The sequence below is a fragment of the Sturnira hondurensis genome, unplaced genomic scaffold (genome assembly GCF_014824575.4).
Source record: "Sturnira hondurensis isolate 20B ecotype Veracruz unplaced genomic scaffold, ASM1482457v3 Scaffold0019898, whole genome shotgun sequence".
Lineage (NCBI taxonomy): Eukaryota > Metazoa > Chordata > Mammalia > Chiroptera > Phyllostomidae > Sturnira > Sturnira hondurensis.
Genome location: NW_028092529.1, coordinates 52,313 through 76,868, shown reverse-complemented (window position 1 = coordinate 76,868; position 24,556 = coordinate 52,313). Strand labels below are relative to the sequence as shown.

The 24,556-nt window shown below is 41.1% G+C and overlaps 1 protein-coding gene and 1 pseudogene across 1 annotated transcript; both read left to right on the top strand.

The window, feature by feature from the left end:
* LOC118974850 (neuronal membrane glycoprotein M6-b-like) overlaps positions 1-19,682 on the top strand; it is a 124,827-nt pseudogene extending 105,145 nt beyond the window's left edge.
* A 79-nt stretch (positions 19,683-19,761) lies between these two features.
* LOC118974856 (protein FAM193A-like) lies at positions 19,762-23,680 on the top strand. Its single transcript, XM_037028430.1, has 2 exons — positions 19,762-19,792; positions 20,592-23,680. The coding sequence occupies exons 1-2, from the start codon at positions 19,762-19,764 to the stop codon at positions 23,678-23,680; spliced, it is 3,120 nt and encodes a 1,039-aa protein (XP_036884325.1).
* Positions 23,681-24,556: the final 876 nt, after the last annotated feature.

Here is a 24,556-nt window from a genome sequence, read left to right as displayed (position 1 = left end):
GTCACCAAGTTTTTGGTAATTTGTTATAGTAGCCACATACAACTAATGCAGACAAGTCAGAGAGGAAAGCACAACTCACAATAGAGTGTGAACTTAAAGATGATGTGACAGAGAATTTTAAGCAGGAAGGTCACATTGCCTGATATTAGGATTTTAAAACATGACTTTTGTCCCTATGTGGATACATTTACTAGAATGAAACAAGTCCAGAGTGAATGAGGGTATACCAGTTATGAGGCTTTTGCTACAGTCTGTGTGAGAGGTAGTGGTATCTTGGACTTCTGCATTGATGGAATAACTGAATTGAGAGGAAGGAGATAAATACATACAATGCAAAGGTAAGGTGGAATGATGCAAAGCTCTCAGATTGGACCGAAGTACTGGAAGATGGATTAGTTTTAGTTGTGAGAGATAGTTTCTTTATTTTAACATTAAGAAAACAATACCCCAGGCTGAAATGGCTCAGTGAATTGAGTGCTGGCCTGTGAACCGAAGGGTACCCAGTTTGAGTCCTTGTCAGGGCACATGCCTGGGTAGCAGGCCAGCTCCCCAGTAGGGGGTGAGCAAGAGGCAGCCACACATTGATGTTTCTGTCCCTCTCTTTGATACTGAGAATATCCCTCTCATGGTATTTTACTTTCAAAACAGGAGGATGTTCTCTTTTCAAAGTGAAGACCAATAGCATAAAATATTTTCTTTTCCCTATAGACAGAGATATAAAATAGATTAAGTAACATCGATATTGGGTTTAATCTGTTATTGAATATTAAAAGTTGACTATGGAGCCCAAATCCTGGGCTGAAACAAATCAGATTTGGAACAGGATTAATCATTGAGACCCAACTTCCAACACAAAGAGAAACACAAACAAAAGAACCCATTTTTGCTCAACCTATATCACTAGGAATATAATATACCATCTGAAAGTAAGTCTAATCCTATTGAACTATGTGCTATTCCAACTATATCTAGACTACTATGGTTATTTCTAACAACCACATTACAAGGATATTAACAAACAATAATACATTCAGCAAGGACAAAAAAGATGATGAAGTATGTAGAAACCACCTCATGAGAAACAGTTGGAAAAAGCGGGGACAATTAGATAATACTAATGTTCATATATTTAAAAAGCTATTATGTGAAAGGGTAAAAAAACAGTTGTTTCAATGGGAATGATAATAAGTTTGTCTAATGCAAAGAGTTCTTTTGATGATTAAATGAGTATATTTATACATGTACATTATTATTTCTGGTATTACTAATATATTCGTATTTTTCTAGAGGGCAGAGCCTGGACCAATAATGTTAGAATAAATCATATTTCAGCCAAGCATGGATAACAATAATAGGTGTGCAACTGTAGGAGATCCTGCCTGGCTAGGTAGTGGGATCACTGCCATTAAAAGGGCCCCGGGCACCCTGGCAAGGTGGGTCAGTTGGTTGGAGTATCCTCCCAGACACCAAAAGGTTGAGTATTTGATCCCAGTCAGGGCACGTACCTAGGTTGCAGGTTCAATATCCTGTCAGGGTACATAGTGGAGGCAACTTGTTTCTCTCTCACATCCATGTTGCTTTTTCTTTCTCCATTCTTCTGTATAAAAATCAATAAAAAACATATCCTCAGGTGAGGATAAAACAAAAATGAGCCTAGGCAGAGAGTAGACTTACTGCCAGGATAATTCAAAGTATATTACCATTTTGAGTGCTATGGAAGCTAAACAGATATATTAATATTTTTCCTCCCACCTACTAAATTCTTCTGCCTGGGCCAGCAGCCAAATTAGCAGTGACAGAGTAACAGGAGAAATCAAAGTTTAATATATGCACATGGGGAATTCACATAGGCATGATCATTCCATGAAAATTCCAAAGACAGGCAACATTGGCTCTATAATGCATTTTTAGACCAAGAAAAAAGAGGGGGAACAGGGTATTAGATTTAGAGAAGTGAGGATGAACAGTTTATAGGCAGTTGAGAAAGAACAAAACACACACAGCAGGAAAATTCTTGCCAGGTGACTCAGAGACAGTGGGACCCAGGGTTATCTAGCTCACAAGCCCCTGCCCGAGGCCCACTTGTTTACCATAAGTAACCCAAATCAGGCTATGACTGCATGGTAGGTAATGCAGTCGTAGCCTGAATCCTAAATTCTCCTTCCTGAAGCAGGTTTCTCTGACTGAATCTCTTAGGCAGGAAAAGGGGACAGGGAGGGTCAAAGGTTCTTTCTGAGTCTTTTGTTTCTTAACAAACAGCTTAAAAATCAGTATCCCAAAAAATACCTTCAGGGTGGTGGCAGAATTTTGGTCCCTTCAGTGGAAAGTTAGGCAAAGTTAATTAAAGACGTCACATATATAACTGTAAGAACCAAAAGTGTTTGGTTTTAATATTTAATTTTTTATACATCTGCTACAAATAACATTTTTCAGTCCCAATTTTCCAAGACCATAGTTCCTCCCCTTCCGCTACCCCCAGCTTCAGCCCCGAGTAGAAGATGGATGTGCAGGAATAGGCACAGCCACTATAGAGAACAGTATGAACATTCCTCAAAAAATAGAAATACCGTATGATCAGGTAATCTCACTTCCCAGTATATAACCAAAGGAATTGAAGTCAGAATCCCCTAGAGATGACTGCAGTCCCAAAAGATATTATTACTTAGGATTTTTGACTTGTTAAAGTCAAATCAAAGTAGAGGAAATCTGCACTAATTCTGCAAATGCTGTCATCATTTGTTACTGCCCTGAGCTCTCCTTTAGCTCTCACGTGCCAGATAACACTTCCTTGTGTATCCAAAATTGTATCTTTCTTTTGTCTACCTGGAAACTTTTTGAGGGTGGAGTCAAAAATCTCTCTCTCTCTCTCTCTCTCTTTTCTTTTGTCTTGGTCTGAATTTCCTGAGCTGCAAAGAAAAAGGGGGGTAGAGGGTGGAGATGATGGATAAGGTGATATTCTTAACCTTTTATTAAAAATGTGATTCAGTTGTATTTTCTCCCTGGAGTTAGGAGGATGGTGTTACTTCTGAAGAGCAAATTTTTAAAGGAGGCAATGATACTTTTATAAAATAAAGGTACAGAAAGAAAGACCAAAGAAAGTAGTTAAGAGCTAAATAGTCTTGAGTTGAGAAGCCGTAGATGAGGCCTGATTATAGGCTCAGAAGAAAATTACGTGCTCTAGGATTATATTTACTTCTCAGGAAGCAGCAGGAACCATTAAGCATATATCAAATGCCAGCTAACAACTGTTATTAATAAGGCTTTAGCTGTAGGTTTTCACATTTCTTTATAAAGGAAAGGTTACAGCTTAATAAAATACCATGTCTATGGAATTATCTAGTGGAAGATACCAGCTCTAATATTATCAAAGTATATAGACTTGCCTCACAATATCATGGTATCAGGAGAGCAAGAACTACCTCCAGAGGTTTTAACTGTTCTGTGACTATACCTGTTCCTTTTTCTATATTATCTGTATGGAGAGACCATGCAGAGCGGTATGTAGAGGAACCAAGTATCAGGTTGCCCAAAGGAGGTTTTCTTTTACTAGAGTGGCTCAAACATTTTTAAAAATGGGGGTCAAGTATCAACTGTACCAATTACCAGCTATATTAATTTGGACAAGAAAATTTACCTCACCGAGCTTTACTATCTTTATTTGTATAATAAGCATAACATTATCCTACCACACTAGTGAAAATTCTATATATATGAGGTCAGTCTGGAAAAAGTCCAGCTATTGTTAATATAATGAGAATGGTTTGTGCAACATCAACGTAACCTGGCAGCCAAGGAGAGTGGACTGGAATGCGTGCATGAGCAATGATGACTTCACTGTATTAGTCGGTGGGGGCAATAGACACCATTGAGTGAGCATGTGTACTGTGTGGCCATCATACTCAAAATGACTGAGTGAGTATAGCAATGAATCTGCATCAATTTTTTTGCATGGAGCTTGAACATTCCTCCATGGAAACTATTCAGATGATTCTGAAGGTCACAGCTATGGGCAACTGGTGATTGGCAGCTTCATCACAACAATGTGCCTGCTCATGCACCAGGTCTCATGCAGAATTTTCCTGCAAAACATCAAATCACTCAAGTGACTTAGCCCTGCTACAGCCCAGATTTGGAGCCCTGAGACTTCTGGCTTTTCCCAAAGCTAAAATCACTTTTGAAAGGGAAGAGATTTCAGACCCTTGATAGATTCAGGAAAATATGACAGGGCAGTTGATGGCCATTGGGAGAACTGTGTGAGGTCCCAAGGTGCCTACTTTGAAGGGGACTGAGGCATCATTGTCTTATGTACAGTGTTTCTTGTAGCTTGTACCTTCTTCAATACGTGTCTCTAGTTTTCATATTACATGGCTGGATACCTTCTGGACAGACCTTTTATACTCTAGGGGTTCAGAACCAATTGCCTTAACATGTGCCATTCTGGCATGCAGATTATTTTAAGCTGAAAACAGGGCCTCAGGAAGGACCTTTCACCTTCCCCTTCACTGACTGAAGGAATTTAGACAGAAGATTGCTCCAGGAAGGGAGCAATCATCATAGATGACTACTTTATTATGAAGCAGGTGTGATAGACAGGGAGGAACCTAGTGAGGCCCATTAGACCTAACTGAAATCCCCTCTGTGTCCCATAGTTTCAAGATGGCCCAATATACATTTATTTACTAAACATTGATTGATTCCATCACCCTGCAAATTGCCTTACTTCCCCTTCCTTAGGTCTGAATGACAAATATACCTTATTTTGCCTTACTCTCTTAGGATTTTTCATGCTTATGTGAATTCCTTCTGTGTGGGTATTAAAACTTGATTTTTCTCCCCTTAATCTGCTGTATGTCATTTGACACATATAACCAGCCAAAAGAACTAAGAGGGAAAAGAGAAGGTTTCCCCATCTTCCTAAGGGTTACTTCAGGTTGATTATTTTAAGAAACAGCAGACACAGGGCCCTGGCTGGTGTAGCTCAGTGGATGGAGCATGGGCCTGCGAACCAGAGGATCATGGTTCGATTCCCAGTCAGGGCACATGCCTGGGTTGCAGGCCACTTCCCAGCAGGGGACACACGAGAGGCAACCATACATTGATATTTCTCTCCCTCTCTCCTTCCCTTCCCCTCTAAAGATAAATAAATATAATCTTTAAAAGAGAGAGAGAGAAACAACAGACACAGGAAGACCTCTGAAAACAGAGAAGTTACCCTTTTGTGAGAGACATTTACATTTATAAGGGAAATTGCCATTCGTAAAGATGTCTCCCGGTTGGTGTCCAGAAGAGGAAGATGACTAAATCTCTAGAAACACCAGTGCAGAAGGCAAGGACTTAAATCTGCATAATAATCATACCCAATTGAGCTGGGCTGGTAACCTTCTAAAACTGACTTTCCCGCCCCATCATCTTCTTTTGTGTTTCGATGAAGATGGTAATTTAAGGTGGTAGCATTGGCCATTTAGGGGAGTTACTGTTTTCCTGGGTCTCTATGTATATAGGAGGTACTGTATCATTAAATTTCTTTCTGTTTTTCTTCTGGTAATTTTTTATTACAGAGGTATGTCAGCCGAAAAATTTTTTTCTCCCCTACAATAATACACACCGTTCCTGTCATGATGGATGTAGCCAATAAGGTGTCCTGATCCATATATTCCCATTCCACCTTGGATTTCTTTGAAGCTTCGAGATCTGGACTTTTCTACCACAAAGATACCTCAGGGTGAAAGGAATCTCTAATGAATAGTGGAGAAGAGAGGGAGCAAATGCATACCAGTTGCAGCCCCAAGATTAACTATAGTAACAGTGATCGTAGCCTGTTCACCAAACTCTTGCTTCTCAGTTTCCCCTTGGGAAGACAGATGCACATGGACCATGGGGAATGTTCCTGTCAACGTAAGAAAGGTCCAAACCTGTAGAGAATTTTTATGAGTTTATTTAAGTCAAACTGATGACAATTACTGGGAAGCAAAATCTCAATGGATTGAGAAAATGAAACCAGAAAAGCCTGTCACCTGCCAGACCCAATAAGCAGTGACAGGAGTTGAATCTTTACAGGTGCTTTATTCAGATGGGTGTGATCTGAGAAGATGGTGGGTTTGTGCCCTAACAGACTGTCTTAAATTCCATTTTAAACCGACCCTTTTAAAAATAAGAATAAAAATGTGGATAAGGGGTTTGGAATTAAGGAAAGGGGTTAATTAGATAAAAGCTGCAGTCTGACAATTTCCCTAAACATCCTTTAATCCCCTGGCCAGTGATTTTCTTTATCTGTGTCCTGTGTCCTGTGTCCTGGGCACAGACTGTCTCTCCCTGGAACACAATGGCTCAGATACCACATCCATTGCTTATGGTCTCTTCTGGAACACAAAGCTCAATCACTTGTGGTGTCCTGAAGTTAGGGTGGGCCGTACCTCCAGTTTCTGAACAATAGCTTTTTACATGCATTAACCACTAGGCTTATTAACTATTACCTTAAACTACAATTTTCCTGCTATTGAGTTCCCCATCAAAAATGCTCTGGAGAATGGCAGTTTTGCAGTTTTTTCCTATGGATTACAATCAAAGTAGGGGCTGTAAAGAGTGTTACCTGAAATCCATTGGTGGTAGAGTAGGGAGGCCAGAGAAAGCAAAGTGGGGAAATCTCTGGGATCAGATAAAGAGTAAAATAAAGAGACAAATTCTTATTTTACATTGGAGGGTATAGAATAGTTAACAATTAACATTTACAGCATGCAGAGATGGTATTTGGGCAGCAAGATGACAATGAGGGGTTCGTGGTCTTGTATTCTGGTAGGATACTGTGCCCTGAGGGGTCTGGATGAGAACATTAGTCTGTTGTCATATGTGCAAAAGTATGTTATTGTAGATGCAAAAAGACCATAGACAGGCTTGGTTAAGGTAAAGACTGACCTTTGTTAAGGAAGAAACCAGACTAGGACATGACTCTCTGCCAGGAATGATAGGGGACTCAAGAGTGGGAAAATTTTAGTTTAAATAGTTATAAGCCTAGTAGGTAATGTGTATGTGAAAGCTATTGTTTCAGGAACTGAAGATAAGGCCCACTACTCCTGAGAGAGACAGCCAACCTCCTGGGGCATTGCTGAGGACCACAGCCTGGGGACAAGTGGAGGCATCTGAGCCGTTGTGTTCCAGGGAGAGACAGACAATTACCCACCCTTGGGAATAGCTAACTGCTGAGGGCAAGAATACTGCAGGTTTTTAATCTAATTTTCCCTGAATTTCAAAACCCCTCACCACAATTTGTTCTGTACTATAAAAAGGCTGGCTTGGAAGAAAATATAAGATGGTCTTTTAGGGTATGAACCCACCATCTTCTCAAATCAGCAGCCATCTGAATAAAGTGCCCATAAAGATTCAATCCCTGTCTCTGCTTATTGGGCAGCATGAATGCTAGTCTTTTCTAGTTTCAGGACTAGTTAGGAAGTTTTAATTTCAGACCACCCTATGTGGTCACCTTAAGTGTCTGACTTTTTAAGACCATCACACAGGCCTCCCCTGAGCTTGTCAGGTTTAATGCATGGTCCCTTTTCTGATCCTACTCTTCAAACCTGCTTAGAGTAATGGATGTGTTTGGTGCAAAGGGTGAACCATGGGGGTAATAAAAAAGTGCTCTCATGTTTCAGGGAGCATGATAGAGTGATGGCTCCAGCCATTGCCCTTCTGGACCCACCACTACTGTCAAGGTCTTACTGCCCCATGGGCTTTACCCAGCCAATGACTGAGCATGGTAGAGGTACTAAGGCAGGCCCATTATGAAATGAAATGGAACTCTTACAATAGGAGACTTTAGATTGAGCTCTCCCCATTGACCTGGCCAAATCACCCTTGGACTCGCCCTATAATCTAAGTCTCTTTCAATCCTTTTGACCCCCCCCTTCAAGTCTCCTTCCTTCCCTCTCTCCTTCCAGACGTGTGAGACATGAATATCAATTTGAAGGCCCTCCTTGCCTCCTGCTCCCTCCCCCAAATAATCCTTTTGCGTGCCTAGCCTTGTTTTAGGAGTTGGTTCTCAATACACCTGAGCCATTGAAGCAGGGAAGATTGTAAATATACATGTATATTTACATGAACATGAACAATCACGAGGACAGCTTTCAAAACAATGGGTTTGAAGTATAAGGACAAAGACTCTATCTTCCCATATTTTGGAGGGGAAGTTTAGGAATAGATCCTTTAGTGGTCTCCACGTGTGGTCCACAGACACCTAGGGTTCCCCATGAAACTTCCAGGGGGCTTGTGAGATAAAAACTTTCCCCCCGACTGTGCTGATGTTTATACAGGTGGTGAAAACTCAACAGTGGGTAAACTGCTGGTGCCTCAGCACAAATCAAGAAAAAACTAGTTTCATTTAGGAAAGTTCTTTATTAAACAGAAAAGAATATTAATTTAATTAATTCTCCACCGTTGAGTACATGCGTTTTGAATTTGCTAGGTGACAAAATAGGAAGTGCACACGAAGCACTTGTGAAAGCACATATGAAGTCAGATTGCTCTGTTGAAGAGAAACATTTGTGCAATTATTGGAGTAATGGAACAGACCTAGCTACTGTGTTTCCTGGAACACCATTTTTTTACCTGAAGGAATAAAAGAAAAAAAAACTTTGGATATTCAGGTTTGATTATTTGCAGACATTTCTTCAAAACCAAATGAAATGAGACTGCTACTTCAAGAAACACAAATGACAGCAGGTGTTGCCAATAATAATATTTGATAATTCAAATGAAAATTAGTCTTTTGGAAATTTTATATTCACCAGCATGACTTCTATAACTTCCCAATGCTTAAAGCCTTTTCTGATGAGATGGGTGATGATATTTAAAAACTCTGAATAGTGTTCTTCACGTGGCCATGCAGACAGTGCAAAGCCATCTGTGCAAAAATCCATTCAACATGCCAAATGTTCATTGATAAGGTTTTAGATTTTACATTGAAATTATCTTTTTTTCACATTGCTATTATCTTTAAGAAATTGTTACTTGTTGAATTTTGTTATAATATAATAAATATACAGCCCTGACTGGTGTGGATCAATGGGTTGGGCATCATCCCTCAAACTGAAAGGTCGCTGGTTCAATTCTTGGTCAGGGCACAGGTCTGGGTTGTGGGACAGGTTCCCAGTTGGAGGCATGGGAGAGGCAACCAATAGATATGTCTCATACACATCAATGTTTCTCTTCCTCTCTTTTACCCTCTTTTCCCCTCTCTCTAAAAATAAATTTAAAAAATTAAAAAATATCCAAAATTATTTAGAAAGGCAATTAAAACACTGCTTCCTTTTCCAACTAGATATTTGTGTGTGGCTGAATTTCTTCATATGCTTCAGCCAAAACAGTTATAGATTAAATGCCAAAGCAGTGTTGAGAATCCATTGTGTCTACTGTGTTAGACAGGAAATAGTTTTGGAAAAATGTACAATGATGACTTTTGTGCTGTGTTACACTTCATTTTTTTAAAAATTAGTTTTTGTAACATAAAATGAATTATTGTTAACAGTATTATTATTGTTACATTTAAGTGAACTAATGAATAATCACATTAAAATTTTTTCAGTTTTATTTCTAATGTGGTAAATAACAATTGATATAAACTCTTTAAACAAAAACTCTTTGGACCCTTTACAGTCTTTAAGAATTATTAAAAATGCAAAGGGGTCCTAAGGCCAAAGCATTTAAAAACTGCTGATCTAGCATATTGCTTTTAATGATTGCATATTATTACCAACATGAGGGTACTATTGTTGTTTAACCATTTTCTCATTTGTGAACATTTAGGGTATTTCTCACCTTTTACACAATTGCAAACACTGTTTTTGTTCCTAATGGTGCCTCTTGAGGAGATCATACTCTGATATGACTTTGTGCATTTTATCCCCATCTAGTAATGTTGCTACTAAGAGTTTTCTATTACAAGCCCTGCTTACCCTATAAGACTCCTTTCCAGTGCCTCCTGGGTGGACATAACCCACAAAAACAAAACCTGCTGGGTGCTCCCAAATTTTAAGTGTAGAGGAGACCCTGAGGCCTACTATTTTGGGAACTGCTGTGCTACATGGTACCTCATAATGCCCTCTGTTATTCTATTTTATTTTCCTGTCTCATTGTTCCCACTCACTACTGCACTCCTACTTCCTGGAATAACTGCCCAAATTCTTACTTCATGCCTCTTTTAATGGAAATCCAGATTAAGATTGTACCTGACCCATAGCAGGTACTTTAAAAGATAGATTATTATTAGCATTGTTACTTCCTAGCTTTAAGATCAAGGTAAGTTATATAAAGTTAGTTTTAAGGGGTCTGCCACATAACCACTAAGTCACCTAAATTGTGAACAAGATTTAATTTCTAAAATGAGTCAATCTAAAGTACTTCTGTGTGTTACAGCTGTGAGGTTGGTCTTTCTTTCCCTCAACCCCTGCGTTTCAAAGGGACACAGACTTCTGATCCAAGAATCACATTGGCCAGTACAACCATGGGCATAGCATTATTACTGCCTCAGACATGTTATTGTTGGGATGCTGGAGTGAAGAGGGTGACACTCCTATGACCTACAAAGATTCATTATGCAATTGGTTTTACATCTGGTTGTTCATTAATGTAGGTTTTAACACAAATCGATCTAACTTATTTTATTTTAAAATAGTGACCTCTTACTCTGAGAAAGATAATGGGGTAGAGGATGGATAGCTCTTCTCTACCTCTAACTTTGGAAAGCTAAGACATTTACCAAGAAAATATAATAATTGCTGACCAGCCAAATTGTCGGTAGTAGTGAGACAAGAGTAAGAAGCTTGGAAAATTCCCTGGCAAGTGGAATAATAAAACAGACAGCCCTGGCTAGTGTGGCTCCAGGGGTTGAACACTGGCCTGCAAGCTGAAAGATTGCTTGTTCAATTCCCAGTCACGGCACATGCCTGGGTTGTGGGCCAGGTCCCCATTAGGGAGCATGTAGGAGACAGCTAATCAATGTTTCTATCTTTCTCCCTCCCTTCCCCTCTCTCTTAAAAAAAAAGATTCAAGAGACTAAATGTATAAACAAAAAAGTCAGATTTTATTTCATCTACAGAGGAAAATGGAACATATATAGCTAGTTGGTTGAAAACTGTACAGAACGCGTAAGAATTTTTCATTTGTTTTTAGTGATAGCAGTTACTAAGCCTGAAAAATAATCTATTCTTTTTCTTTTTAAACAGCTTTCTTGAGATATACTTAATATACCATACAATTCACTCATTGAAAGTTCACAATCAGTGTTGGGGTTTTGTTGTTGTCAGGGTCCTGGACTGGCTCTGGAGTGTTACTGGTTTGATTCTCAGTCAGGGCACATGCCTGGGTTGTGGGCCAGGTCCCCAGTGGGGGGCATGTGAGAGACAACCACACATTGATGTCTCTCTCCCTCTCTCCCTTTCACACTCTAAAAATAAATAAAATCTAAAAAAAAACATGTTCTGTCAGGGGCAATGCTCAGTGTTGGGAATACAAAGAAACTTTATTTTCTTTGTTTTTGAGAAACAATTGGCAGGTTAACATAAGTCAAATGCTAACACACAGAATTCAAGTAGTGAGGGGTACCAACAGAAGGTTATCACAGAATTTTACATCATGTGTATCTCAAGGAGCTGGGTTTGGGGGGAATCCTCACTGAGGGCTCATGGTAACCCTTGAACACTTAAATGGCTTTATATAGGAGTAGAATTGAAGAAACTGTGCAGTTTGTTAGAGTCAGTGATACTTAGAAGAGAACAGTTAGAAATGGACTTAGAAGGAATCAGCTGGTTCAGAAAGCCAAGACTGGGAGTTTAGATTCTATTCTTTGGAAAAAGGAAGTTAATACTAAGGGGAATAAGCTATAATACTAATACAAAAATTGCAACTAGACAATGAACACAGGAGGTAATATGTGAACTGGGATAGAAAGGAAGTAATTTTAATGAGGTTTACTTTTGTAAGCAAAGGAAGCTTTAAAGATTTTTTAAATTTTTAATTGTTGTTCAAGTACAGTTTTCTGCCCTTTACCCCCAACTTTAAAGATTCTTAAAGTCACATGATCCGAATTTCTCTTTCAATTCCAATTACAATCTGAAGAACAGTTTGCAAGATAGTACAGGTTAAAGGGACATTGAGAATCTTCTCCGAGCTGCCTGAGCTGTGACCTTTACTGCAAGAATTAAATATAGAAAAAAAAATGAAATACAGGTGTGATCTCTTCCAGGGAGAACTGGCCCTTTTCCCTGGGAGATTCGTACTTCTAGTATTTAACTGTTCCTTTGGGAAGAACTGGCCCTTCTCCCAGAGGGACCCTTGGTGCATAGCCCCTTTTGTCTAAAACATATTTAAGCACAGCCCCCAAAGTGAGACTTTGAAATCTCACCCCAGAGGACGCCTCGCTTGGAACTTTCCCAGTCGGACCCTGAATGCTGTCTCCAGGATTCCCCAATATCTATGTTCAGGTGTTGCTGAACTCCCATCTGGTGATGTGTGCTCTTAATTTTTGCTTTCCCTTTACTCTTCCTTAATAAAATGCTATTTAAAAAATATATATATATATAAATAAAAAATAAAATAAAATGCTGAGCTATTCACCTTTGACTTGGGGTTTTTATTGTCTGTGAATCCGAACCTCCAAATGAAGTGGCCATGTGTGAGAGGCCCATAATGACACAGATAACAGTAAGAATAGTAACAATTTTTTTGTATTGCTCCGATGAAAAATGACAGAATGGATAGGAGTGGGGTGAGAAAGTAGTAAATATCAAAGTAAAAGTAAAGTTGAAGACAACAAAATTTAAAATATTAAGAGAAAAAGTTAACACCAAAAATAAAATTAGAAAAATAATGGGACAGTACTAACAGTAGTACATATAACTTACTGATACTGTGTGCCAGAAATTGTACTTACAACATTACATATATTATTTAATCCTTACAATTACTCTCTGACATAAGTCATTCCCATTGATGAGGACATTGAGACACAGAGAAGTTAAGACATTTGCTTATGGTCACACAGCTAGGATTTTTTAAAAATCTCAAATATTATGGTATTTCTTGGTTATTCCTCAGTCTTATTTGTGCTCAGCGAAAACTCAACATACATTGAGGTGTTCTTTCTTCTTTAGACTTTCCACATGCATACAAAATTATTATTGCTTCTTTGTCTGTCTACTCTTGAAACCTCTCAGGTGATGGTGGAAACTCAATGATTTAAAAAAACATTTTTAGCCCTGGCTGGTGTAGCTCAGTGGATTGAGCTCGGGTCTGCGAACCACACGATTGCAGTTCGATTCCCAGTCAGGGCACATGCCTGGGTTGCAGGCCAGTTCCCAGCAGGGGACTCACGAGAGGCAACTATACATTGATATTTCTCTCTTCTCTCCTCCCCTTCCTCTCTAAAGATAAATAAATAAAAATCTTAAAAACATTTTAATTTTTAATTTCAGCAAAATACACAAAACATAAAATTTATCACCTTAACCATTTTAAGATATTTTATTTATTTATATTAAAGAGAAGAGAAGGGAGAGACAAAGTGAGGGAGAGAAACATTAATGTGAGAAACATCAATTGGTTGCCTCCTGCACATGCCCCAGTTAGGGACTAAAACTGCAATCCAGGCATGTGCCCAACCAGGAATAGAACTGGTGGCCTTTTGCCCCACAGAATGATGCTCAACCACTTGAGGCACACAGCTCAGGGCACCTTGATTACTTTTAGTGTACATTTCAGTAGTGTTAACTATATTCATGTTATAGTGAAGTGGATCTCCAGAACTCATTTGCAAAACTTAAACCCAATACTCATTAAACAAGTCCCTATTTACTCTTCCCTCAACCCCTTACAATGACCATTCTACTTCTTACATCGATGAATTTATCTAAGTAGAATCATAAGAGCATTTCTTTTTATGACTGGCTTATTGTGATTACCCTAATGTCCTCAAGGTTCACCCATGCTATAACATTTGTCATAATGTCTTTGTTTCAAAGAATATTTAATCAGATATGCTCTTTTAACAAATTTCAATATATAATATTGTTAACATTAGGTATGATACTGTACATCAGATGTCCAGAATTTATTCATCTTGCATAACTGAAATTTAATAGCAACACTCCATTCATCACCTATGTCCCATCCCCTGGCAAAAACTATTTTCTGCTTCTACAAGTTTCACTATTTGACACACCTTTTTTAAAATTAAAAAATTTTTAATCAATTAAAGTTGGGATAGATTAATTTCAGATGTACAACATAGTGATTATACACTTATATAACTTACAAAGCGATCACTCTGATAAGTCTAGTACTCGTGCACATGGTTATTACAATATTTCACTATAAACCCTATGCTTTACATTATATCCACATAATTTTTTATATCTGACATTTTGTACATTTTAATCCCATCCCCTTTTTAACATGTCCCTAATCACCTCCCATCTAGCAACCATCAGTATTTTCTCGGTATCTATGAATGTCTGTTCTCCTTATTTTTAGATTTTACTTATAAGTGAAATCATATTGTATTTCTCTCTTCCTGACATTTCATTTAGCATAATACCCTCTGTGACCACCCATGTTATAAACAGTAAGAGTTCATTTTTTACGAGTGACTAATATTTCATTGTAGATACCTGTCTTTATCCATTAATCTATATATGAACACTTAGGTTGCTTCCATAAGTCTTTTTAAATTGCTGTTTTGGATTTCTTAGGATATATAACCAGAAGTACAATTGGTGGGTCATACAGTTCTATTTTTAATTTTTTGAGGAAATTCTATAGTTTTCCATAGTGGTTACATCAAATTATAATCTGAACACTGCAAAGTGTCCTTTGTTGATTTATTTTATTTTATTTATCTTTAGGGGGGAAGGGGAGAGGAAGAGAAACATCAATGTATGGTTGCTTCTCGTGCATCCCCTGCTGGGAACTGGCCCCTGCTGGGATCTGGCCTGCAACCCAGGCTTGTGCCCTGACTGGGAATCAAACCGCCATCGTCTGGTTCACAGGCCCGCGCTCAATCCACTGAGCTACACCAGCCAGGGCTGTTGATTTTTTGATGATAGCCATTCTGTCAGGTAGGTATAAGGTGACATCTCATTGTGCTTTTATTTTCCATTTCTTTCATGATTAGTGATGCTGAGCATCTTTTCATTGTCTATTGGCCATCTGTATGTCCTTTTTAAATTCAGGTTCTATACTCATTTTTTTAATTTAATGCTTGTTCAAGTAGTTTTCAGTCTTACATTCCCAGCCCTGCCCCCCATCCCAGTGCTCCCCACCTCCCTCCCATTTCCGCCCCCCACCTTATTGTCCATGTGCCCTTTATACTTGTTCATGTGAGTCCTTCCCCTTTTCCCATGATTAGATTTTTTGTGTGCATTAAGCTGTATGAATTTCTTACATATTTTGGATATTAAACCCTTATCACATGTATCATTGGCAAATATCTTCTTCCATTCAGTAAGTTGTCCTAGTTTATTTAAATTGAATTTATTGAGGTGACATTGGTTAATTCCATATAATGAATCCTATATAGAATACATGTGTACAATTTTATTTATTAAAGATTTTATTTTTAGAAAGGGAGGGAGAAAACACCAATGTGCGAGAGACACATCAAATAGTTGGCTCTCGCATGCCCCCACATGGGGACCTGTCCCACAACCCATGCATGTGCCCTGATTAGGAATTGAACCAGAGACATTTGACTTCACAGGCTAGGACTCAATCCACTGTGCAACACCAGCCAAGTCAGCTGCACAATTTTAAAATGTATCATCTCTACATTATCTTGTGTTACCACCACACCAAGTCAATTCTCCTTTTGTCAACATTTATTTCTGCTATACCCACTTCTACCTCACCCCAACCCCATTCTCATCTGGTAATCATCATGCTGTTGTCTGAGTTTGATTTTGATTTATATTTCCCACCCAGCCCTGGAAACCCCCCTTACCCCTGATAATTGTCAGCCTGTTGTCTGAGTCTGTTAATATTTTATTAATTTTGTTCATTTGATTCTACATATGAGAGAACTCACGTTACTTCTTTCTCTGACTGGCTTATTTCATTTGGCATAATGTTCTGTAGTTCTATCCATGCTGTCATAAGAGTTCCTTCTTTATTATGATGTAGTATTCCATTGTGTAAATGTAGCACAACTTTATCTACTCATCCACTGATGGGCACTTGGGCTGCTTCCAAAACTTGAATATTGTAAATAACACTGCAATGAACATAGGGTCCATATATTCTTTGGAATTGGCCTTTTTTTAAAAATATATTCCCAGTAGTATAATTTCTGGGTCATAGGAATTTCCATTTTTAATTTTTGGAGGAAACTCCATACTGCTTTCCACAGTGGCTGCACCAGTCTGCCATTACCAACAACAGAGCACAAAGGTTCCCTTTTCTCCATATCCTTGGCAACACTTGTTTATTGAAGATAGCCATTCTGACAAGTAATTCATTGTGGTTTCAATTTTCATTTCACTGATGATTAGCAACATTGAGTATCTTTCCACATGTCCATTAGCTAGCCATCTGTATGTCCCCTTTGGAGAAGTTTCTATTCAGGTTCTTTGCCTATTTTTAACTAGGATTGTTTGGGGTTTTTTGTGTCGAGTTTTGTAAGTTCTTTATAAATTGTGGATATTAATCCCTTACCAGATGCATCATTGACAATTGTTTTCCCATTCAGTGGGTTGTCTTTTCATTTTGTTGTAGATTAACTTTACTATGCAGAAACTTTAGTTTCATGTAGTCCCACTTGTTTTCTTCTTGTTACACACTTGTCTTCTAGTTGTTGATGGATTCTTTTATTTTTCAAATCAAAATATTTGAGATGAGGGAGAGCAAGAGAAAACAATAGTTCGATGTGTTATTCCACTTATTTATGCATTCATTGCTTATTCATTATATGCCCTCACCAGGGACCTAACAAGCAGCTTTGGTGTATTGGGATGGCACTTGAACTGAGCTACCCAGCCAGGGTTTGTTGATGGTCTTTTTCCTGGACAAAAACTAGTTTAATGTAGTCCCACTGTTTTTTTCTTTTTGTTCCCCTTGCCAAAATAAAGAGATCTAAATAACAAATATAAGCAAGAGCAATGTCAAAGGTTTTACTGTTTTCTTCTAGATTTAGTTTTCATGTTTTACATTTAAATGTTTAAATGGTGATTTTATTTTGTATACACAGTAAAAGTGATCCAGTTTCAGTTTTTGCGTCTGTCCAGTTTTCCCAGCACCTCTTATTGAATTAATGCATTGCATATTCTTGCCTCCTTTGTCACAGATTAACCAGATAGACATGTATTGATTTCTGGATTCTCTATTCTGTCCCATTGATATAAGTTCCTGTTTTTTGTGCCAATACTATGGTGTTTTTTTTTCTGAAAGATTTTATTTTTTTAAGAGAGATGGGGAAGGGAAGGAGAGAGGGAGTAAAACACATCAATGTGTGGTTGCATCTAGCACACCCCATACTGGGGATATGGCCTGCAACTCAGGCATGTGCCCTGACTGGGAATCAAAGCTGTGATGCTTTGGTCCACAGGCCTGTGCTGAATCCACTGAACGACAGCAGCCAGGGCCCATTACTATGGTGTTTTGATTACTATACTCTTATAGTATAGTTTGGTATCAGCTATTGTGATACCTCCATTTTTTTTTCTTTCTTAAGACTGCTCTGGCTAGCCCTGACTACTATGGTTCAGTGGGTTGGGAGTCCAACTGCAAACAAAATGATCACCAGTTTGATTCCCAGTGAGGACACATGCCTGGTTTGCCAGCCAGGTCCCCTCTTAGGGGTGCACAAGAGGCAACCACACATTGATGTTTTTCCCTCTTTCTCTAAAAATGAATAAAATCATTAAAATGTTTAATGAAAGATTGCTTTGGTTATTTGTAGTCTTTTGTGGTCCTATATAATTTTTAAAATTACTTTTCTGGGAAACATTAGGATTACTATGTCAAAAATGCCATTGGTATTTTTTTAAGAGTGTTTTTAAAATACTTTATTCATCTTTTTAGAGGGGAAGGGAAGGGGAGAGGAAAGAAACATCAATGTATGGTTGCTTCTCATGCATCCCCTGCAGGGAACTGGCCCCTGCCGGAAACTGGCCTGCAACCCAAGCATGTGCCCTGACTGGGAATCGAACCGCGATCATCTGGTTTGCAGGCCCGCGCTCAATCCACTGAGCTACACACCAGCCAGGGCCTGCCAGTGGTATTTTTAAAGGGATTTCATTGGATCTAGAGATTGCTTTGGACAGTATGGACATTTTAATAATGTTTATTCCTCCTATCCATGAGCAGTATATCCTTCAATTTTCTTGTATCTTCAATTTCTTTTAGTTTTTCTGAGTAAAGGGCTTTTTTACCTTCTTGGATAATTTATTCCTAGATATTTTATTCCTTCTTATGCAATTTTAAATGGGCTTGTTTTCTTAATTTCTCTTTCTTATTAGTTCATTATTAGTATATTAGAATGCAACTAATGTCTAATTTTTAAAGGTTTTATGTATTTTTAGAGGGGAGAAGGCAGGGACAAAGAAAAGAAAAAGATCAATCTGTTGCCTCTTATACACACCACAATTGGAGACTGAACCTACAAAGCAAACTCCACATATGCACCCTGATCAGGAATTAAACTGGAGATCTTTCACTTCACAGGACGATGCCCAACCAACTGAGACACACACCAGTCAGGCTATAAGTGATTTCTGAATGTTTATTTTGTATCCTGCTACTTTAATTTATTAGTCAATCTAATTATTTTTCATTTAATCTGCAAATTAGGAGTTTTACTTCCATTCCAATTTGGATGCCTTTTATTTACTTATTTTTTTTTTGTCTGAATGCTGTGGCTAGGACCTCCAATAGTACGTTGAATAAAAGCAGTGAAAGTGAACATCCTTGCCTTGTTTCTGATCCTAATGAAAAAGCTTTCCTCTCGAGCAAACCTTCTCCATCAACACCAGTGACCATGCCTTGCTCTGTGAAGCAATGCAACTAATGCAACATTTCATTTATGGAATTGTGTTTTTCTTCTTATATGAGATCATTATATTGGCAGAAGTCTTTTGATCACAAGGGCAGTGAAAAGACTGCACAGGGAGTTTTAAACAACTGCCTGTGACAAATGCATCCATGGAATGTTGGTCTTCCTCATCTACTAGTGGACGTGACTGGGTTAGGGGTGTTTTGTTGCCCTGTGGTGACAGCATTTATGTTCTACAGCATATGATTAACTTGTTAAGTCATCAAGTCACCCAGACAAATTAGACGAGACATCCAGTGTGGAGTAGATAGGCACTGCAGCATAACATTACTTTGAATGCTTTCCCAGGAAAATTATGTGTCTCTGTCCTAGAACATCTGTGACACACACGAGTTCTGCATGTCTTCTTATTACCTGTTCATTGTGGCCTATGTGGAAACTGGTGCCACTATCATCTCCCTGGTCCACTTTTTCATGATAATGTCTTATAACAGCTTTCTTAAAGGATGCAAGCAAAATGCAGGCTTATCAGGACATCAAAACAAGGGAAAAACAGGTGTCACTAGATAGCCAGTCATGGTCAAAAGAATAACTCAGTTGTTTTTGGTTTTGTTTTATTTTTCTTTTTTATCTTGACCAAGAGGATGCTCACTAATCCTTAGAGACAGGGGAAACGAGGGGAGAAAGAGAAAGAAACACTGATGTGAGATTGAAACATCGGCCACATCTCCCGCATGCCCCAACAGGACAGAACCTACACCCCAGGTATGTGCCCCGACTGGGAATCAAGCCCACGACCTTTGGTTTATGGGACACCCTCCAACCAACAGAGCCACACCAGCCAGGGCAAACAATTCAGTTGTTAAATATGAATGTTTACCAGAGAGCTTCAACCAACAAATTTACAGCTCTTACAAATCATCAGACAGTTGCCCTGTGGCACTGATGTGTATCCCACGAAACTAATACTGTAAAAGTACAAACACCTCACTGTCTCTTTTGGGCTCCTGGGATGTATTTCTAGGGAAAGGTTTCTAGGGAAACCATCTGGTAGTTAAAGATGAGTCACAGAGCTACAGGTTACAGCATAGAAAAAATAGTAAATAATATCATGTTAACTATGTATGGGGCCAGGCGGGTACTTAAAGCATTACAGGGAAGCACTCTGTAAAGTACATGATTTTGCAACCACTTTGCTGTACATCCAAAACTAACGCAAAGTACTGAACTAGATTATAATTGAAGAATACACCACGCCCCTCTTGCTCCTGGCAGTTCATTTCCCCTTAAGGCACCTCCTTCTCGCTCCAGGCTGCTCATTCCCCCACAGGGCAGCTCCTTCCCCACCCCGCGATGTAAACTGGGACTACTTTCCCCTTCAGTTCCGCCATTTTGGACTCTAAATCTCACCAGCAGCAGCCGGTGGACTTACCTCACCGTTCCTCCAGCCCAGCCGTTTCCCAGCCACTTCTGCGAACCCGGTCCTCCCCGCCTGTCCGGAGTCGACTCTGCACAAGTCCCGGTCAGGTCAGCTACTTTAGCCCTCTTGCCCTTCTGCTCGTAGCCGCCAGCTGTGCTCGGTGTGCGCTACTAGCCGGCAGTCCCTCAGCCGCTGCTGCCGTTGCCACTGCCACCGAAGCCAGTCACGGTACAGCCATGAGCCCATCCCATGCCAAGGGTGGGGCAAAGCGCCGAAAGAACAAGCGGGGTAGTGGAGGCGGGGACCGCGGCCAAAAGAGTAGAGAGAGAGACAGCCCGGAGGGGGAGCCATGCAGCTCCCAGGACACCGCCATTATGGTCCTGGGCGCTGCTGCCGGGACTGTGGGCGCTGCTGCTGGGACTGTGGGCGCTGCTGCCGGGACTGTGGGCGCTGCTGCCGGGACTGTGGGCGCTGCTGCCGGGACTGTGGGCGCTGCTGCCGGGACTGCGGCGGCAGCAAGCAGGCCCTTTGTTGAGGATGTATATGCAGGCGGCGCGGCCCCTTTCAGCTTGGGCGAGACTCAAGGAACTCTGCCTCACCCCATAGGCATTTTCTGTGCTCATTGTAAAATCGAGCGGAAAGACAGTGAAGTCGTACGGAGTGAATTGGCTCCCGAGGGCGACAGTGTGTCGCACCAAACTGAGTGGGTGTGCCCAAGCTGCCAGTGGGCTTTGGATAACTATGGCATTTCCAGTGACCTTGAGGCAGCACAGAGCCTAGACCTCCTCGGCCGTGGTCATCTCGGCGGGCTCCTGGAAGAGGCAGAAGGCGGGATGTCTGCTAGGCAGGGCCGGCTACCTCTCTTTGACACGGAAAGTGTCTTCGAGGCTAGCTTTGAGTCCAGGATCTCGTCCGGGACGTATCTAGACTCACAGAAGCTACGAGTCTACTGGTCAGAAGTGCGCTTCGCGGTCCGCTTCACGTATCACCAGGCAGGGACCGCGCTGGTGCCCAATATGAGCAGGGTAAAAGAGCGTGTGGATAAGCTCTGCAATATAGACCCCTCACAGTTATACCAGCGGTTGGATCATGTAGCACGAGATTTTGTGCTGGACGTGAAGATCCGCCTCCTGCAGCCACTGTGGGCCCAGCCGGGACCACCAAACTGCCTGGAGAGCCCCCTGCAGGCCCAGCAGTTCATCTCTCGCCTTATCAAAGAGTATGGTGCCCTCTGCCAGGCCGCGCGCACCATCGGTGCCTTCCTTACTACTCTAGAAATTAAGCATTTGAGTCTTTTCCAGGTGACTTGGGAACTGCATAATAAACACCTGTTTGAAAATCTGATTTTTTCGGATCATACTCTCCAGAGCAACTTGCCAGCACTGATATCACAAATCAGGCTGGGAGCCACAACAAATGACCCCTGCAGCCAGGGCACATACAGCACCTTGCTGCTCCACTACCAGGGCTTGGAGGAAGAGCTGCACAGAGTAGCCAGAAAGTGGGTGCAGTGCCAGAGGAGGATCAGCACCTTCATTCTTGAGAAGATGACACTGAAAAGTAAGCTAAAAAGAACCTTGAGGCGTTTTAAACAAACGCAGTTCCTTGATGAGCACCTAACCAGTACAGAAGCAGACCTATATAGCGGGAACTTGGCAGAAGCCTTGAGGCACATGCCACCACCAGCATCCCAGGACATGCCTAACTGCCTTGGCCCAGAAAGGTGTACCATCTACAACTGCAACCACTCACAGTTTCTCACACGTGGCCTTGTGGAGCCTCACATACCCAGCACCAGGCATGGCCACCAGCTGCCACGCCAAGTGCGTTCCCTTCCTGACTGTCTCCTTGAGAGTCACCTGCCAGGGTCAGATTCCAGCTCTCCACTTATAACCCAGCAGCGATCCAGACCCATCTGCCATGAGGGCTCTACACCAGGTTTTTGCAGTGATAGTGATGTGGCTTCACTGTCAGATAGACTTGCTGATATTTATCTGGTGAATACTGATGATATTGAGGTGGTGACCTGTGATGATGACAATACCGAGATTGCGACCAATGTGAGGTCTGATGCCCGGGGGAACCCCGAGGGCCACCTCTATGATAACTCACTTCTGACCATTCCGGCCACTTTCAGTCCTGACTCCGAAGAGCAACTCTCCAACCAAGGTGCCTATGGCTGGCGGCAGGACCCCAGGGGAAAGAGCACAAACAATGGCAGCAGCTCCGAGCATAGCTCCCACAGCAGCTCCTGCTCCTGTACCTGCAACCTCCAGGAGGAGGGCAAATACTGCGAATACTGTGGTAAATCCTCCAGGCATCACCGGCCTCCAGCCACAGCATCAGGTAGAAGTTATGAAGAAATGAGAGAAAAGCTTCGTTTGCGGCTGGCCAAGAGAAAAGAAGAGCAACCTAAGAAAACAAGTCAGCTCTCAGAAAAGCAGGATGCGGTTGATAATCGCACAGTGGAGGACTTGCTGCAGTTCATAAATGGCCCAGAGATCAAGCCTGGGAGCAGCACCCGCAGAGCCAAGCGGGAGAGACATAAACAGAGAAAGCTGGAGAAGGCACACATGCCCAGTGGCTCCCTAGAGCAAACTGAAGAACTGGAAACTTCATCTCACTCCCCTTCAAGATGTGAAGACCATGCAGTGTCTGGGGCTCAGGGAGACTCCAAGCACCTCCTACCAAAGCAACATAAAGATGGGACTGGCAAAAAGAAACTAAAACAGACAGGGAAGGCTGGTGGTGATCCAAGGAAGAGGTCTGCGGAGTCCCCTAGAGCCTCAGAGGGCCAGTCCAAATCCCGGTCCCAGGCTCAACCAAGTAGTAAAGTGCTTCACCTTGTTTTGCTGGCAGAGCAGAGGAAAATGGAGAGAAAAGCTAGGAATGAAAACAAGGGCAAGAAACAGCTCAGCCAGGTCAAGGAGGGGAAGGCAACCCCAGGCCCTGGGGAGCCTGCTAGCCCCAGCAAGCTAGAGCTGGCAGACACTTCTCAGCCCAGCAGCAAAAGCAAAGAAAGCAGGAAAGGAGATGGAGACAACAACCCGCTCTATGATGTCTTTATGCCCAAGGATATCGACTTAGATAGTGCAGATATGGATGAGACGGAAAGGGAAGTGGAGCATTTCAAAAGATTCTGCTTGGATTCCACCAGACAGGCCCGACAAAGACTGTCTGTCGACTGGTCTGATTTCAGCTTGAAAAAGCCACACTTCCCACCTCCTAAATGAAGACCACCTAGAAAGGGACACTTGGGACATTGGCCTGCCCCTGGAGCTGCCCAGCTTACCCAGACCATTCTGGTTGAGCTGCCACACCTGGGACACTAAGACCAAGAACTTGCTGCCCAACCCTCATTGTTAATTTGTAGTTTGCAAGATTTTGACTGTAGTTCATTACTAATTGGAACAGTAGCTCCAGCCATTTATTCTACCATTGCGGCCTTGGAGACCTGGGGCATGGCCAGAAGCAAGTTTGCATCATCCACAGGGCTGTCACCTCTGCATCTTGCCCTGTTCTGTCACCTGTCCCTGCCCAGCGATGCCATCACTAAGCTTCCACCCCACCTGATGTGAGCGGGTGAGGTAGGCGGTCTCCATCCTCTACAATATACTGTTTGATAGAGCACACATGTTGCACTGTTTGTGTCTGACCCAACTTAGAGCCAGGTTGTGTACAAACTGTTGCAGAATGATAAAGTTTAAAACAAAACCCACCCAGTCCTCACACCAAGTCTTTTGGAGTGTAGCAGTGTATTAACACCAATGTTACTTGTTACATAGTGTGTCCAGGGCTTAAACTTTGGTTCCAGATCATTAGAAATAGGCTAGGACTAGGTTCTGCAGTTAGTCTGAATATTGAGTTTACATACAGTTTCATATCAACTGCCTAAAACCTAATTGCAGAGACCACCAACCTACTTTTATAGAGTTGAATACTTAAGCAATTTAAATTAGCATTGGTGTTCATTTCACTTTTTCTAATCTAAATCTTACTTTTATGGAATAATAAAGTTTGATGTTCAGCAAACAAAACTAACTCTAGAGTTTAAGCCATTTTCAGCAAACAAAACTAAGTAACTCTAGAGTTTAAGCCATTTTCAAAAG

Excerpts from the sequence above, each read along its gene's own strand:
- LOC118974856 (XM_037028430.1), top strand. The coding sequence starts at position 19,762 with ATGCCCCAACAGGACAGAACCTACACCCCAG. Across the intron at positions 19,793-20,591 it reads GGACAGAACCTACACCCCAG|CCGCCAGCTGTGCTCGGTGT; the intron begins GTATGTGCCCCG and ends TTCTGCTCGTAG.